Source organism: Vipera berus (assembly GCF_964194415.1).
Source record: "Vipera berus genome assembly, chromosome: W".
Taxonomy (NCBI): Eukaryota; Metazoa; Chordata; class Lepidosauria; order Squamata; family Viperidae; genus Vipera; species Vipera berus.
Window position 1 is genome coordinate 2773627 of NC_138210.1, and position 16471 is coordinate 2790097.

General features: G+C 40.9%; 1 protein-coding gene across 1 annotated transcript in view; it reads left to right on the forward strand.

The window, feature by feature from the left end:
- The first annotated feature begins 11455 nt into the window (after positions 1–11455).
- The window catches only part of LOC308676113 (endoplasmic reticulum membrane sensor NFE2L1-like), a 41004-nt gene continuing 35988 nt past the window's right edge, over positions 11456–16471 (forward strand). Inside the window, exons 1-2 of the mRNA XM_081341848.1 lie at positions 11456–11459; positions 11727–12238. Coding sequence (XP_081197974.1) covers positions 11729–12238 — 510 coding nt within the window. The 5' untranslated portion in view covers positions 11456–11459; positions 11727–11728. The remainder of the gene's footprint in view (positions 11460–11726; positions 12239–16471) is intronic.

A 16471-nucleotide genomic window follows, 5' to 3' on the forward strand; every position in this document is an offset into this window, starting at 1 on the left:
GCCCAGGAAAATAAAATCTGTCACTACCTCCATTTCTTCCCCATCTATTTGCCAGGAATTGAGTGGGCCGGATGTCATGATCTTGGTTTTCTTAATGTTAAGTTTTTAATGTCTTAATGTTAGGTATTTCTCGTAGGAGAAATACGATAAGGGAATTTAGGTTGTTGGAGGAATTGCTGAAAAACGAAACACGGGGGGGGGATTCTGAGTGGGTGAGGCACAATAGAAACATAAGGAACGGAATGAGGGTTGGTTCTACAATAATAGAAATGGAGTAGAACTAGATAGTGGAGAAAATAGCAAAAGTAATGGGTGGAAGATTGTTTCTAGAATGGATGCAGTTTTAAATTTAATTGTATTCCCATGCCAGTTTATAGTAAACTATGTAATATAGTAAACAGGCTAAGAGCTGTTTTGTTTAATTAAAACAGCATTTGCATGGTATTAATAATTAGCTTGTGGGAGTGTGCAATCCTGACCTATTTTTCAAGGTTCTTTTATTGGAATCCAAGATTTTAGGGAAATGAAAGTAGGGATGTAGACTAAAAAGAGAAGTGTAGGTTTAATAAAGTCTTAAGAGAATATATACACACAAGATCCCATCTTAAAATGGATTACCGGTAATTCAGGAAAAACTTGCCTGTTGATCTCATGTTTAGAATCTCATTAAATGAGTTGCACTCGGTTTCAAATCTATATAACCTTAACTTTTGTACATCATGTTGTAAAGAGAGATTGAAAAAGTGACACTAAGCTAAAGTGAAAAGCTTTAGTTTTGTTAGAGTTGTACTTCCTCATGTTGCTGTACAGGTGAAACTCAAAAAATTAGAATATCGTGCAAAAGTTAATTTATGTCAGTAATGCAACTTAAAAGGGGAAACTAATATATGAGATAGACTCATTACATGCAAAGCAAGATAGTTCAAGCCGTGATTTGTCATAATTGTGATGATTATGGCGTACAGCTCATGAAAACCCCAAATCCACAATCTCAGAAAATTAGAATATTACATGCAATCAATAAAACAAGGAGTGTACCTAGAACAATATTGGACCTCTGAAAAGTATAAGCATGCATATGTACTCAGTACTTGGTTTGGGACCCTTTTGCAGCAATTACTGCCTCAATGCGGCATGGCATGGAAGCTATCAGCCTGTGGCACTGCTGAGGTGTTATGGAAGACCAGGATGCTTCAGTAGTGGCCTTCAGCTCTTCTGCATTGTTCGGTTTCCTGTCTCTAATCTTTCTCTTCGCAATGCCCCATAGATTCTCTATGGGGTTCAGGTCAGGCGACTTTGCTGGCCAATCAAGCACAGAAATCCTACGGTCACTGAACCAGGTTTTGGTGCTTTTGGCAGTGAGGGCAGGTACCAAGTCCTGCTGGAAAATGAAGTCAGCATCCCCATAAAGCTCGTCTGCGGAAGGAAGCATGAAGTGCTCCAAAATCTCCTGGTAGATGGCTGTGTTGACCCTGGACTTAATGAAGCACAGTGGACCAACACCAGCAGGTGACATGGCTCCCCAAATCAACACAGACTGTGGAAACTTCACACTGGACTTCAAGCATCTTGCAGTGTGTGCCTCTCCATTCTTCCTCCAGACTCTGGGTCCTTGGTTTCCAAATGAGATGCAAAAGTTGCTCTCATCAGAAAAGAGGACTTTGGACCACTGAGCAACAGACCAGGTCTGTTTTTCTTTAGCCCAGGTAAGATGCTTCTGACATTGTTTGTTGTTCAGGAGCGGCTTGACAAGAGGAATACAACATTTGAAGCCCATGTCCAGGATCCATCTGTGTGTGATGGCTCTTGATGCACTGACTCCAGCCTCAGTCCACTCCTTGTGAAAGTCCCCAACACACTTGAATGGCCTTTTCCTGACAATCCTCTCCAGGCTGTGGTCATCCCTGCTGCTTCTGCACCTTTTTCTTCCACACTTTTCCCTTCCACATAACTTTCTATTAATGTGCTTTGATACAGCACTTTGGGAACATCCAACTTCTTTTGCAATTAACTTTTGAGGCTTTCGCTCCTTATGGAGGGTATCAATGATGGTTTTCTGCACAACTGTCAGGTCAGCAGTCTTCCCCATGATTGTGATTCCTACTGAACCAGACTGAGAGACCATTTAAAGGCTCAGGAACCCTTTGCAGGTGTTATGGCTTAATTAGCTGATTAGAGTGGGACACTTTGAGCCTAGAATATTGCACCTTTTCACAATATTCTAATTTTCTGAGATTGTGGATTTGGGGTTTTCATGAGCTGTACGCCATAATCATCACAATTATGACAAATCACGGCTTGAACTATCTTGCTTTGCATTTAATGAGTCTATCTCATATATTAGTTTCCCCTTTTAAGTTGCATTACTGAAATAAATGAACACTTGCATGATATTCTAATTTTTCGAGTTTCACCTGTACACTGTAAATAGGACAGCATTCGAGCTCTTGTGTGAAAAGATTTGTGGCAGTTCTCCAGCTTTTCTGCTATGTCTTTAGGTTGCATTTTAAAGAGTTTAAACTGAGACTGTAATGAGTCTCCAGAAAGTCCTAGTGATTAATGAGGATTAATTAATTAGGATTAATGGGAGAACAAAGAAAAAAAATGCGATGGCCAAGAGCTAATCTGTGGTTCATTTACCTGCCACAAGGGCCGTTCAGTAACACAGTGTGGAGGAAAGTAGAAATTTGTCGCTATTTCTGATCAGAAGCAAAGGGGCTCTCTGTTAGCAAACAAAGGAGTTGAGAGAAACACTGAGCAAGACAGGCATTCTTATACCTCAGCATACAGAAAATTCAAAACAATACAATGATTGGTTACAATTTTCTTATCAATATAACATGTGTATAAGTAAAGTTCAGCATGGAATAGCATGTGTACAACCGGTCATGGAGAGGATGTGTAGCATCCCTGACATTACTGCAGACCCTGGTCAAGCAGTGCTTATGTGCCATGTCCTGGATAGAAGGAAGTGAACTTCCAATAATCTTTTCTGCCATCCTCACCACTTTCTGCACAGTCTTCCTGTCCAAAACAGTAATACTTCCAAACCAAATGGTAATACAGTACGACAGGATACTTTCAATCGTCCCTCTATAGAAAGTGGTAAGGACAGGTGAAGGAAAATGTGCTGCTCTCATACAACACAGAAAATGCAGCTGCTGCTGTGCCCGCTTCACCAGTGTCTCTCACTGTTGAGTGACCAAGCGACCAAACACATGTTTTCTTTAAACATTGACAGTCAAACTGGTTGAGAATCAGAATGCTCAACAATCAGGAATCTGGGAAGAAGATGGGCAGAGGTCACTGGGAATATAGGTATTAGTAATACAGGTAATCCCCAAGTTATGAGCGTTCACTTAACTCTTGTTCGAAGTTACATGATGAGTGCCCCCTAGTGTTTACGAGCAAGTCCCAAAGTTACGAATATTGCAGCACCATGGCAGTCATTCACCCTTACGAGCGACTTGAGTGGCACTGCAACATTCACCCTATTTTCCCCCCCACTCCTCACAACTGCTTCCCCCTCCCTTCCTGCCATGCCAGACTCACTTACCTTACAAAAATCCTCTCTGCCATGGTTTCTTTCCCTTTGAAGGAGAGGAGAGTCAGCTTGGAAGTGTTTTTTACACCAAGAATGGAAGTTTCTGGAGTCTGTGATCTCGCACGAGTGTTTGAAGTTGCGCCAAATCATGGACCTCAGAAACTTTCATTCTCTACGCAAAAGGTGCCTGTCTCCTGCTCCTGCCCCCAACTCCTTTCTGCCTGACTGCAAACCTGAAGACTTCAACTGAGGGAGATCAGGCCCCTCACACCCACGTCCAGCCCGCCGGAGTTCGCTATGCTGGGGAAGAAAGTGACCCCATTGTCCCTGGAGCCTTCCTCCAAGCATGCCTTTGGAGGCTTGGATCAGGCCCTTGGAAGCTCCATTCCGGGCAAATCCAGGCGGCAGCAGGAACCGCGGCAGAGAGGAGATCGATCTTTTCCAGGTGAGTCCGGTGCGGTAGGAAGGGAGGGGAAAGCATGTGGTATCTTAGTGGGTTGGGGAGGTCTTGGGGGCCTGTTCCAGCACTAGGCCCTTCATGGCCTTCCCCACCCTGAGATACCTCATGTTTACTGAACGAGCCATGTGCATTTTAACGAGCAAGAGAGTGATCTTGCTAAAGGAATGAGATTCACTCTACGAGTTTTCGAGTTACAAGTGGAATGGGCAGGCTCCATTACACTCGTAACTCGAGGACTCTCTGTACAAAGGTGTAGAAATTAGGTGTTCTGGCAGTTCTTGGAGTAGGAAAAAGAGTTAAAGGAATCTGAATATCTGAAATGGATTCCCAGATATATTAGAAATCATGTTCTTTTTTAAATCCAGTAGTTGTCAGTAGACCTGAAGTTGGAGCCATGATTTGGGAGAAACTGTTGCAGTCATGGCTCATGTACTGATAACTCACAACATCCCTCATGCTGAAAGTAAATTTAATGTCCTTTTAAATTGCTCAGAAATTTGTGCTGGATGCAGGCACAATGAGCAAGTTTAAATTTCAGAGCTGCTGGGAAGTGCTACATGCTGTAAGTTTTGGAAGGGCTGCACCAAAAATGGAGCTAGAGCCCTGATTGGTTTGCATTGTATTTGAACTGCATTTGGGGCCCTGATTGGATCTCCATTGCTTTTCAGCAGAATTTCAACTTTCAGAGCTGCTGGGAAGTGCTACATGCTGTAAGTTTTGGAAGGGCTGCACCAAAAAAGGAGCTAGAGCCCTGATTGGTTTGCATTGTATTTGAACTGCATTTGGGGCCCTGACTGGATCTCCATCGCTGTTCAGAGCTGCTGGGAAGTGCTACATGCTGTAAGTTTTGGAAGGGCTGCACCAAAAAAGTAGTGGCCCGCGCACCTAACGGTGCATGAATTATATAACTAAATATCAAAAACAGCAGTGGTACATTCAGGGCAAGTGCATCTGAGATTCATTGTAACTCAGCATGTCTGGCTTAGTTCAGTGCAACACTTGTTTTGCAGCTGTCTTTCGCAGTACCCTTTTCAAACTTGGAAACTGTCCTATCTGTAAACAAATCACTCATCTACAAGGACAGATTATTTATCTAGGGTCTGTAATCTGTGCTCTTCAGGCAGAAATTAGGTGTCCAGTTCAGCCCTTCTACCCTATTGAGCCTCCGTGCTATCAGCCCCCTCTACCACAAAGATCCTGCAGGAGAAGGGCAGTGGGGACAACCGTGGGATCTGGCAGGGTGAGATCTGTGAACCATAAACCCAAAGCTTTCGCTGTGTCCCTGCACAACAGATACAGTGCCCTTTCTGACCTTAATAGGGACATTAAGGAGACAGGTAAAGGTATCTGTGATAATAACTCAAATAAGCAGGGGATCGTGGTCCAAGATGAAAAACTTGTTTTCGACAGGGAGAAGTGTGAATCTGGTATTACACACCAGTCATGCAAGAACAGAAAGGCATCCAAAAAGAGAAGCCACCTTCTGGTTGGTGATTCAATTATAAGGGATGTAAATTTAGGAAAGGACACAGAGGTTTTGAAAGAGGTCAGGTGTCTTCCAGGTGCTACTGCCAGTAGGGACAAGAAGCGTATTTCTAAAATAATCAAGAATGCCAGCAAGGACTGCGATGTGGAGGCTATTGTACATCTTGGCACTAATGATCTGTCCCAAAAAGATGTACTCTGTGCAGAATGATTTCCAGAGCTTGGGGCAGGAACTTAGCAGAATAGGCTGTAGGCTTACTTTTTCAGAGGTTTTACCAGTGTATAAGGAGCAAAATGGAAAAGGCCAGCGTATAGCAGAATTTAATATGTGGCTAAAGGAGTGGTGTAAAGGAGAAGGCTTTGGTTATATTAGTCACGATGTCTGTAGCTGGTCCAATGAAAAAATGTATAAAAGAGATGGTCTGCATCCATCCAAGAAAGGGACTGAGTTACTTGGTAATAAAATCACAGCTTTTTTGGAGGAACATTTAAACTAAATAATGGGGATAGTGAGTTAATTGATACAGAACATCACTGTCCCCAGCAATCTAAGAAAATAGGGGAAGCCAGGCACCACACAAGTTATGCAGCAGGTAAACACAGGGTCAGTCATAAAGGACTCAAATGTCTATACACTAATGCACAGAGTATGAACAGTAAGCAGGGTGAACTAGAAATTCAGGTAAATGAGGGCAGATATGATATTGTTGCCATTACGGAAACATGGTGGGACGAAACCTACAAATGGAACACACAGCTAGAGGGATTTAAACTATTTAAAAGAAACAGACTAAACAAAAGAGGAGGTGGAGTTGCTCTATATATAAGAAATAACTTTATCTCTACAAAAATAGAGCACAACAATGATGAAAACTGTAAACTTGAATGCATTTGGGTCAATATAAAAGGGGAAAAAATGACATTGCCATAGGTGTATACTATAGGCCGCCCAACCAAGCAGAGGAAATAGATGAACTTTTTGCTAGTCAGCTAACTAAGGTATGTAAGAAGCACATCACAATAGTAATGGGGGACTTTAATTACTGTGATATCAACTGGGAGACAAACTCTGCACCAAGTGGAAGATCAAACAGATTCCTGACAAACCTAGCAGACAACTTTCTCTCCCAAAAAGTAGAGAAGGGAACTAGGGGATTAGCCATATTGGATTTAATTCTCACAAACAGAGATGAAATGATAGAAGGTGTCGAAGCCACAGGAACCTTGGGGGGAAGTGATCATGCAATATTGGAATTCAACATTCTGGAGGCACAAGCAATAGAACACAGCCAAACTAGAATCTTGGACTTTAAAAGAGATAATTTCAATAAACTTAGAGAGACCATAGGAAGAATTCCATGGATGAGAATCCTAAAGGGGAAAACAACTCAAGAAGCTTGGGAAATTTTGAAAGTGAGACAATAAAGGCCCAGTCTAGTACAATACCAACAAAGAAGAAAAATAACAGCTCTCAAAAGAAACCAGCTTAGCAGCCGCTGCTTTAGCTGTAGCTGATCTTGTCATTACTCCTACCGATACATCTACCCCAGCAGCTAATCCTTCCTCCTCTTCATCATCAGCTCCCTCTCCTATTTCACCACTCCCAGCCACAGAAGGATCCTCCTCATCTTTAGGAGCCATGGGCTCCTTTCTCCTTTGTTTCTTTCTGACTGCTGGCTGTGCTCCACTTGGCGCTGCAGCAGCTGCTGCCGCTAAAGGTTGAGGCAGCGGGAGCGGATGCGGCACATAAGGAGGGGGTCTAAAAGTCATTTCCTCTTCCTCAAATAGCACCTCTTTCTTGATATCAGACATTTTTATTTCGCCCAACTTCTTTCCCTTAGATCTAGCAATACAAAGGCAAACAATTTCAGCCTGACATGCAATATCATGCAAGTGATCATGCAATATTGGAATTCAACATTCTGGAGGCACAAGCAATAGAACACAGCCAAACTAGAATCTTGGGCTTTAAAAGAGATAATTTCAATAAACTTAGAGAGACCATAGGAAGAATTCCATGGATGAGAATCCTAAAGGGGAAAACAACTCAAGAAGCTTGGGAAATTTTGAAAAGTGAGACAATAAAGGCCCAGTCTAGTACAATAGCAACAAAGAAGAAAAATAACAGCTCTCAAAAGAAACCAGCATGGCTGCATAAAGAACTCTCTGATAAATTGAAAGATAAAAAGGACAAGTATAAGAATTGGAAAGAGGGGCACATAACTAAGTCAGAATATCAGCAAATAGCCCGTGCCTGCAAAGATGAAGTGAGGAAAGCTAAGGCTCAAAATGAGCTAAGGCTTGCAACCAAAGTCAAAAATAACAAAAAATGCTTCTTTCAACATATAAAAAACAAGAAAAAAGTTAAGGAAATGATTGGTCCATTAGTGGGGGAAAGTGGCAAGAAGGTGACAAGCAATAGGGAGAAAGCAGAACTATTTAACTCGTTTTTTGCATCTGTCTTTACACAAAGGGAAAAACCAGTCCAACCTACCAAAACCAGTGCCATAAAAAACAGAATAGAAACGCAAGTTAAGATAGGCAAAAAAATGGTAAGTGAACACCTGTCCAGCCTAGACGAGTTCAAATCACCAGGACCAGATGGATTACACCCCAAGGTTCTCAAGGAACTGGCAGACGTGATCTCAGAACCACTGAAGTATATTTTTCATAGATCCTGGAGCACTGGGGAACTACCAGAGGACTGGAAGAGAGCTGATGTAGTTCCCATCTTCAAAAAAGGGAAAAAATAGATCTAGGAAACTACAGACCTATCAGCCTGACCTCAATACCTGGGAAGATTCTGGAAAAGATAATCAAACAACAAATCAGCGAACACCTTGATGCGAACAAAGTCATCACTAAAAGTCAACATGGGTTTGTCAAAAACAGAACATGCCAGACAAATCTTATTACATTCTTTGACCAAGTGACAAAATTAGTGGACCAGAGGAATGCTGTAGATATAATTTACTTGGACTTCAGTAAGGCATTTGATAAAGTAGATCACAACCTACTACTTGATAAGATAGAAAAATGTGGGTTAGATAGCATCACCACCAGATGGATTCGTAACTGGCTGACAGGCCGTACTCAGCGTGTGGTCCTCAATGGAACCGCATCTACATGGAAGGAAGTGTGTAGTGGGGTGCCCCAGGGCTCTGTTCTGGGCCCAGTGCTCTTCAATATCTTCATTAATGATTTGGATGAGGGGATAGATGGGGAACTCATCAAATTTGCAGACGACACCAAGCTGGCAGGAATAGCCAATACTCCAGAAGATAGGCTTAAGATACAGAAGGATCTGGACAGACTCGAACACTGGGCACTATCTAACAAAATGAAATTCAATGGTGAAAAAAGTAAGGTTCTACATTTAGGCAGGAAAAATCAAATGCACAGGTATAGTATAGGTGGTACCTTGCTCAATAGTAGTAACTGTGAGAGGGATCTCGGAGTCCTAGTAGACAATCACTTCAATATGAGCCAGCAGTGTGCTGCAGCTGCCAAAAAAGCCAACACAGTGCTAGGCTGCATTAACAGAGGGATAGAATTAAGATCAAGTGAAGTACTAATACCACTTTATAATGCTTTGGTAAGGCCACACCTGGAATACTGCATCCAGTTTTGGTCACCACGATGTAAAAAAGATGTTGAGACTCTAGAAAGGGTACAGAGAAGAGCAACAAAGATGATTAGGGGGCTGGAGGCTAAAACATATAGGGAACGGTTGCTGGAGTTGGGTATGTGTAGTTTAACGAGAAGAGTGAGGGGTGACATGATAGCAGTGTTCCAATATCTCAGGGGCTACCACAAAGAAGAGGGAGTCAAGCTATTCTCCAAAGCACCTGAGATCAGGACAAGAAGCAACGGATGGAAACTAGTCAAGGAGAGAAGCAACCTAGAACTAAGGAGAAACTTCCTGACAGTTAGAACAATTAACCAGTGGAACAACCTGCCTCCAAAGGTGGTGAATGCTCCAACACTGGACATTTTTAAGAAGAGACTGGACACTCGTTTGTCTGAAATGGTATAGGGTTTCCTGCCTGAGCAGGGGGTTGGACTAGATGACCTCCAAGGTCCCTTCCAACTTATTATTATTATTATTATTATTATTATTATTATTATTATTATTATTATTATTATTATTATTATTATTATTATTATTATTACCTACAGTAAGCTCTCAATGGCAAAAGGATAAAGGGAGGCAAACAGTATTCTTTGGAGTGTTGATATATGGTGTTGGATGTGTAATAAAATGCCAAAAGCCATAGTTGATATTTCCTTGAACTGTTTGTTTTCCTTCTGTTCAATTGTGTCTGATTCCACTGGTCTACAAATTTTGGGAAATTATTGACCTCCAGGATAAAATGTGTTAATTCTTACATATTTTGATTAGATGAATTAGAAAACAGGTGGTAAAGGTGCTGGTTGGCTAAAGTTTTCAAGATATTTCACAATAATGATTTATACACAGGCGAGTATATTTGCCTACAAGGGAGGGAGGTGTCTAATGATCATGATGCCTCATAACCTATCGACAAACTACGCTAGAACAATGCAAGTGGTACCACATCGAAGTGTATAAATTTATGTTCACTTTGAGACTAAAGAAAAAGTGCTGCTGAGTTTTGTCCAAACCAGTCCCTTAGATTTTGAAGCTATAATGTTCTTCTTCTGCCTGGACCTCGTTTGCCTTCAATCTTTCCCTGGAGGTTTAAATGGAGTATGCCATATTTTTCTGGGTGTTGCATCACATCTCCAAAAAATTCTAACTTTCATTTTTTAATTGTTTTGTCTTTACTTCAGTGGTCATGTCCCAGCTTTCATGTAAATTAGAACCAAGGTGCGTGATCCTTTCAACTTTTTCTAATGGTATTCCTTCCAAATTTATTGGTGGTAAATTAATGGGCTGTTTGCTGACGACCATGACCTTGGTTTTTGAGGTGTTAAGCTTCAAGCCGTATTTTTCAGATATTTCTGTGACTGTTGATGAGCTGAAGGTCTTAATGCTTACTGGCAAGCAGAACTGTATATCGTCAGCATATCTTAAATTGTTGATCCAAACACTGTTTAATTTGATGCCAGCATCGATGTTCTCCAGTGCCTCGTTGAAGATTAACTCAGAGTAGATATTGAACAACAGTGGAGACAGAATACATCCCTGTCTGACCCCTCTTCGTATTTCTGCATCAGCTGAGTATTTTTTGCCTAGTCTCACATTTGCTACCTGATGCCAATATAGATTCTTTATGATTTGGATGTCTTTGTCATCTAGTCCCCCTTGTTTCAGGATTTCTAATAATTTGCTGTGTCTTATTTTATCAAATGCTTTTTCAAAATCAATGAAGCACATGTAAACACTGTGATTGACATCTCTACAATGCTGTACAAGAACTTGAATGCTGAATAGTGCATCTCGTGTACCAAGAAAAACCAAATTGTGTGTTACCTAGACGCTCCTCAATTTTGTTGTATATTCTTGTGTGAATTATTCTCAGGAATATTTTCAGGGCATGATTCATTAAGCTTATTGTTCTGTATTCGGTACACTTCTTTGCATTTATTTTTTGGGGGATTGTCACAAAGGTTGATTTTAGCCAATCATTTGTTATCTTTCCTGTTTCATTTAGTTGATTGAAGAGCTGCAGTAAAAAAATTCTTCCCATTATCTTCCAGCAAGAGAAAGTGTTGAATTGATTTAAAATACTGTATGGTGCCTTTTAATTCCTCTGCTTGATTTTTTGGCTGTGTTTCAGTTTCTGACAAAACTTGCAGCAAGCAGCAGAAAAGTCTTTCAACCATTCCTTATTCTCAAACCCTGTACTCTGTAACTGCTCTTTCAGGAAACCTTTTGGAGCAAGAGGAAAAAAGATGGGGGAGATCAAACCTGTTCTGGAAGACTTGTTCCATCTTGTAGTTGGTGTGGGAAAATAGAAGACTTAGGGAAATTGCTGTATGTGGACAGTAAGTTCCATAAGTTTATATACTTTGTTTTGTTACAAAACGGTTTTGTATTCTGAATAAGCTATGCCTGAATAACTTGATGGGACTTTTTTATTCCCAGAGACTTAAAGTTTCATCTGTTATTTGTAATCTGAATACTTTTAGAGTTTCTTTTAAAGTGGAATGTGAGCATTTGTTGCATTTTTGTTCTTTAGTGTATAGAATGATACCTCACAAGAGATATTTGAATGTTATTAAAGTTGTGCTGCATACCCCTTTTCTTTCTAGAAATGCTTTCTCTGAAGAAATATTTCACAGAAGGACTTATTGAGTTCACCATTCTTCTCAGCTTGATCGGAGTGAGGGAGGATGTAGATACTTATCTAAATTCACATCTCCCTCCCTTGCAGGAGATCTTTCTGGGCCAGAGCTCTGCTTACACTCAGATACAGTTTCACAACCTGCGGAACACCTTAGATGGCTATGTTATACATCCCAAAAGTGTAGATCTGGACTACTATTTTACAGCTCAACGGCTTCTCAACCAAGTGAGGACCTTGGACAGGTTTCAGGTGCCCACCACTGAAGTCAGTGCTTGGCTGGTACATCAAGATCCTGAAGGTTCTGTCTCTGGTGCCCAACCCAATACAGGCATTTCCTTTGAGAATGGCAGTGGCTTGCAAAATGGAACTGCTTCAGACAATGTAGTGAGAGAAAATGGAATTGAACAAGGATTTAGTGAAGAGTTGGAAGACCTAGGTGCAGTGGCCCCTCCAATTAATGGTGATCTAACTAAAGAGGTATGTGTAGCAATATTCTATTGGGTGAGGTAATAGGAAGAAAATTGTTTGAGAATCTCTAACTTTTATTACTATGTTTTTGTTGCCAATATTTTAACATGAGTGACACAGAACAATGTTAGTACCAAAAGTCAGGTCTCATAAACAGTTTATGATATAACATAAATTAAATGTTACTATTTTCTTCTAAACCAGTGCTCCCCAAACTTTTTTCTTCATTACCCAAAACTGCTTATCAGAAAGACTTACCAAACTTCTAGGACAGGTCATAAGTCCTTTTGTTTAGCTGCATAACAACTTTGGTCTTGGGACGAATGGTGGTAACTCAAGGACTAACCTGTATTACAAAACACGATTGATTGTTATGTCATTTCAGCAAATTACCATTGGTAGTTTTATTGATTTTCATCTTAATAGTAATACTTTGGGAGATTTTTGAATATATTTTGGTACACGTAAGTCAATTTAAATGCCCCTGTTGTGATGGGTAATAGGTTCAAGTGAACAAAAAACCCAAAGAAAAATGACTTTTCCCAATTTGGGGTCATTTACCTGGGTTTGGGAAGTGTTCTAAACACTTCCTTGTTCATTTGACAAATGACCTTTGAATATACCTAAGTACAATAACATTTTATTTTGAGGAAGGGGATAATAAAAGCTATTGCAATAAGCCTATGGGGGCCTGATCTTTGGTACACCCTGTATACATTACCCTAAATTATATTAGTTTTTGTTGTTTCTTTTAATTTTGCTTATGTGAGGCATCTCAGTTAACATCTGCTTAATTTGCAGCATTAGATAATTTTATTGTATGTATTAAATTGGTGATAATTTAACAAAATTCACATTATTTCAAGGGGATTTTCTTAATATGTGTTTAAGAAAACACTAGTTGGTGGATATTTTATAGTCCTGCTGAAGACTATCCTATGCAGTCCTGCCCTTTTTTCTCTCTCTGTTGTCCTATGTGGTTTACTTTATGATAGCCTATTCTGGTTTGTTTTGTTTGTACTGTATTTGTGTTCTACGTAGTGATGAATTCAGTTATTTACATGGATGTTGAAGTCACTCCCAAACACATGGTTGATAGAGAACTACTTCCAGACCATCCTTAATCCCTGGCATATTATGTTGCAAGTGGATGGTGTTACTAGAGCTGGTGTCCAGGCTGGGGGTCTTGAAACAGCTGTTGTGACTATTCTCCTCTCTTGTCATGTTGCCTCTTCTCTTCCATGGGCAAAATAGAGTAAAGATTTTTTCCCCTGAGAATATAAAAGTGAAACTTGCTTTGCGTGAGGGTTTTTCCCTTGAAGTAAAAGCAAATCACTGAGAGAACCATTTCATTATGAAAATATAAATACTGTATTTTTTGGAACAAGAAATCAAGCCACTTTTGTGGAAATTAGTAGCTTTCAACCTTCATGTCTTAAAAACTCTTTATCTCTAAAATGGCAGTTTTAAATGGATAAAACTGAAATTTTAAAAATGAAATTACCCTTCCCAAGTATAATTATGAGGTTAAGTAATGTGAAAAGTTGTCTAGACTTGAGGGCCATTTAAAAAGAAAAATCTCCATAAAGTATACATTTATTACATTTTATCTCAGCGATCACCCTGGTGATAGGTTGGGCTAAGAGAGACTGGCTCAGAATCAAGCAGTGGCCTCTTTTTACAAGTAGGGTCTTGAACCTGAGTCTCCCTGGTCAATGCACAGCCTTTTAACTATGATTTGCACATGTACTGTATAGCCCTTACTGATAAACGTCTTACAGTTCAGTGGAAAAGTAGACTACAGCATGTAGGAAGTTGTTTTTTTTACAGATTTGAGACTAAGATACTTGATAGGTCCTCAGCCATGAGTCTGAAAACCAGTACTATTTGCCATTCTAAATTCATGGGGCCTCCAAATTATGATAAAATCAGTAAAGATGAATTTATTAAAGCTCATCTGATTGAGATTTCCATCAAAGTCTGACTGATATGACAAGTCTGATCTTATGACTTAGCGATAACCATGCTTAGGAGCTCATACCCTAGAATGGTGCTGCCATAAACTATCCATTGTTTATTTTGAGGTTACCACGTCACTGGTTACAGTGCAATGGCTTTTTATGGTTAGTACAAAGCAGTGAATAAATTTGGTTCATTTTGACATATGGGACAAGAAAAAGTTACTGTAGTGTGTTCTTTTATAGCCAAGTATTTTGGTCCTTGTTGGTTGTTTCATTTTCTTCGGCTGCTCATCCTTTTAATGGCAGTTATATGCAGAGACTATAATTCTTCATATTACACAAGTACTTAAGTACTTGATCTGTAATCCTATGCAGTGTAATACTGTATATGTTGTGGCAAGGGATTAGAAAGTGGTTTTCCTTAGAATAAATTCATGACTAAGGTTACATTTGTACTAGAAATTTCCTGATCCTGAGCTCTATGGTGCTGTTAAGGATTTTTATAATACAGTGAGGGAAAAATTATTTGATCCCCTACTGATTTTGTATGCTTGCCCACTGACAAAGAAATGATCAGTCTATAATTTTAATGGTTTTTATTTTAACAGTGAGAGATAGAATAACAACAAAAAAATCCAGAAAAATGCATTTCAAAAAAGTTATAAATTGATTTGCATTTTAATGAGTGAAATAAGTATTTGATCCCCTATCAATCACCAAGATTTCTGGCTCCCAGATGTTTTTTATACAGGTAACGAGCTGAGATTAGGAACACTCTCTTAAAGGGAGTGCTCCTAATCTCAGCTTGTTACCTGTATAAAAGACACCTGTCCACAGAAGCAATCAATTCCAAACTCTCCAGCATGGCCAAGACCAAAGAGCTGTCCAAGGATGACAAGGAAAAGACTGTAGACCTACATAATGCTGGAATGGGCTACAACAGGGGCCCCCAACCCCCAGTCCGTGGTGTGGCATCAGGCTGTGGCATGCCTGAAACTGGGCTGCGCAAACAAGCAAAGCCCCATCCGCGGGATGCAGGCAGTACATGAAACCATGTCCCCTCTGGTCTGCAAAAAAGCCTCTCTCCACGTAACTGGTCCCTGGTGCTCAAAAGGTTGGAGACCTCTGGGCTACAAGACTATCGCCAAGCAGCTTGGTGAAAAGGTGACAACAGTTGATGCGATTATTTGTAAATGGAAGAAACACAAAATAATTGTCAATCTCCCTTGGTCTGGGGCTCCCTGCAAGATCTCACCTCATGGAGTTTCAATGATCATGAGAATGATGAGGAATCAGCCCAGAACTACACGGGAGAATCTTGTCAATGATCTCAAGGCAGCTGGGACCATAGTTGTCAAGAAAACAATTGGTAACACACTGCGCCGTGAAGGACTGAAATCCTGCAGCGCCCGCAAGGTTCCCCTGCTCAAGAAAGCAGATGTACAGGCCCGTCTCAAGTTTGCCAATGAACATCTGAATGATTCAGAGGAGAACTGGGTGAAAATGTTTTGGACAGATGAGACCAAAACAAAGCTCTTTGGCATCAACTTCAACTCATCGTGTTTGGAGGAGGAGGAATGCTATGACCCCAAGAACACCATCCCCACCGTCAAACATGGAGGTGGAAACATGCTTTGGGGGTGTTTTTCTGGTAAGGGACGATGGATGGGGACATGTACCGTCAAATCTTGGGTGAGAACCTCCTTCTCTCACCCAGGAAAATTGGTCGTGGATGTGTATTTCAGCATGACAATGACCCAAAAGACACGGCCATGACAACAAAGGAGTGGCTCAAGAAGAAGCACATTAAAGTCCTGGAGTGGCCTAGGCAGTCTCCAGACCTTAATCCCATAGAACAGGGCTTTTCAACCGGTGGTACACGTACCACTTGTGGTACATTAACAAGTGGCAGGTGGTATGCAGCCCTGCTTAGCCAAGTGTAGTAGTGGAGGGAAAGAGCCACCGCAGGCAAGGACTTACTGTGAGAGAGTCCTCTGGAGCTGCAGAGTGGCTGGGGTGAGGCAAAGGCCCCAGGCTCACTTCTGGCTCGCCCTCCCCCATGAGAAAGGAGGAGTGGGGGTGGAGACAGGAGAGGCTATAAAAGGAGGCAGTTTGGGCAAGAGAGAAAAAAAGCAGCAGCCTTGGGAAGAGGCGGAGTCAGCTCTAGCTACACCCAAGGGGAAGAAGGAGAAGGAGGAATGTGGGGGGAGAGGAGAGGAGATCAAGCAGCCCGGCCATGAGCCGATCTACAACTTCTGTGGCAGCCACCTGTGCTGGCAAC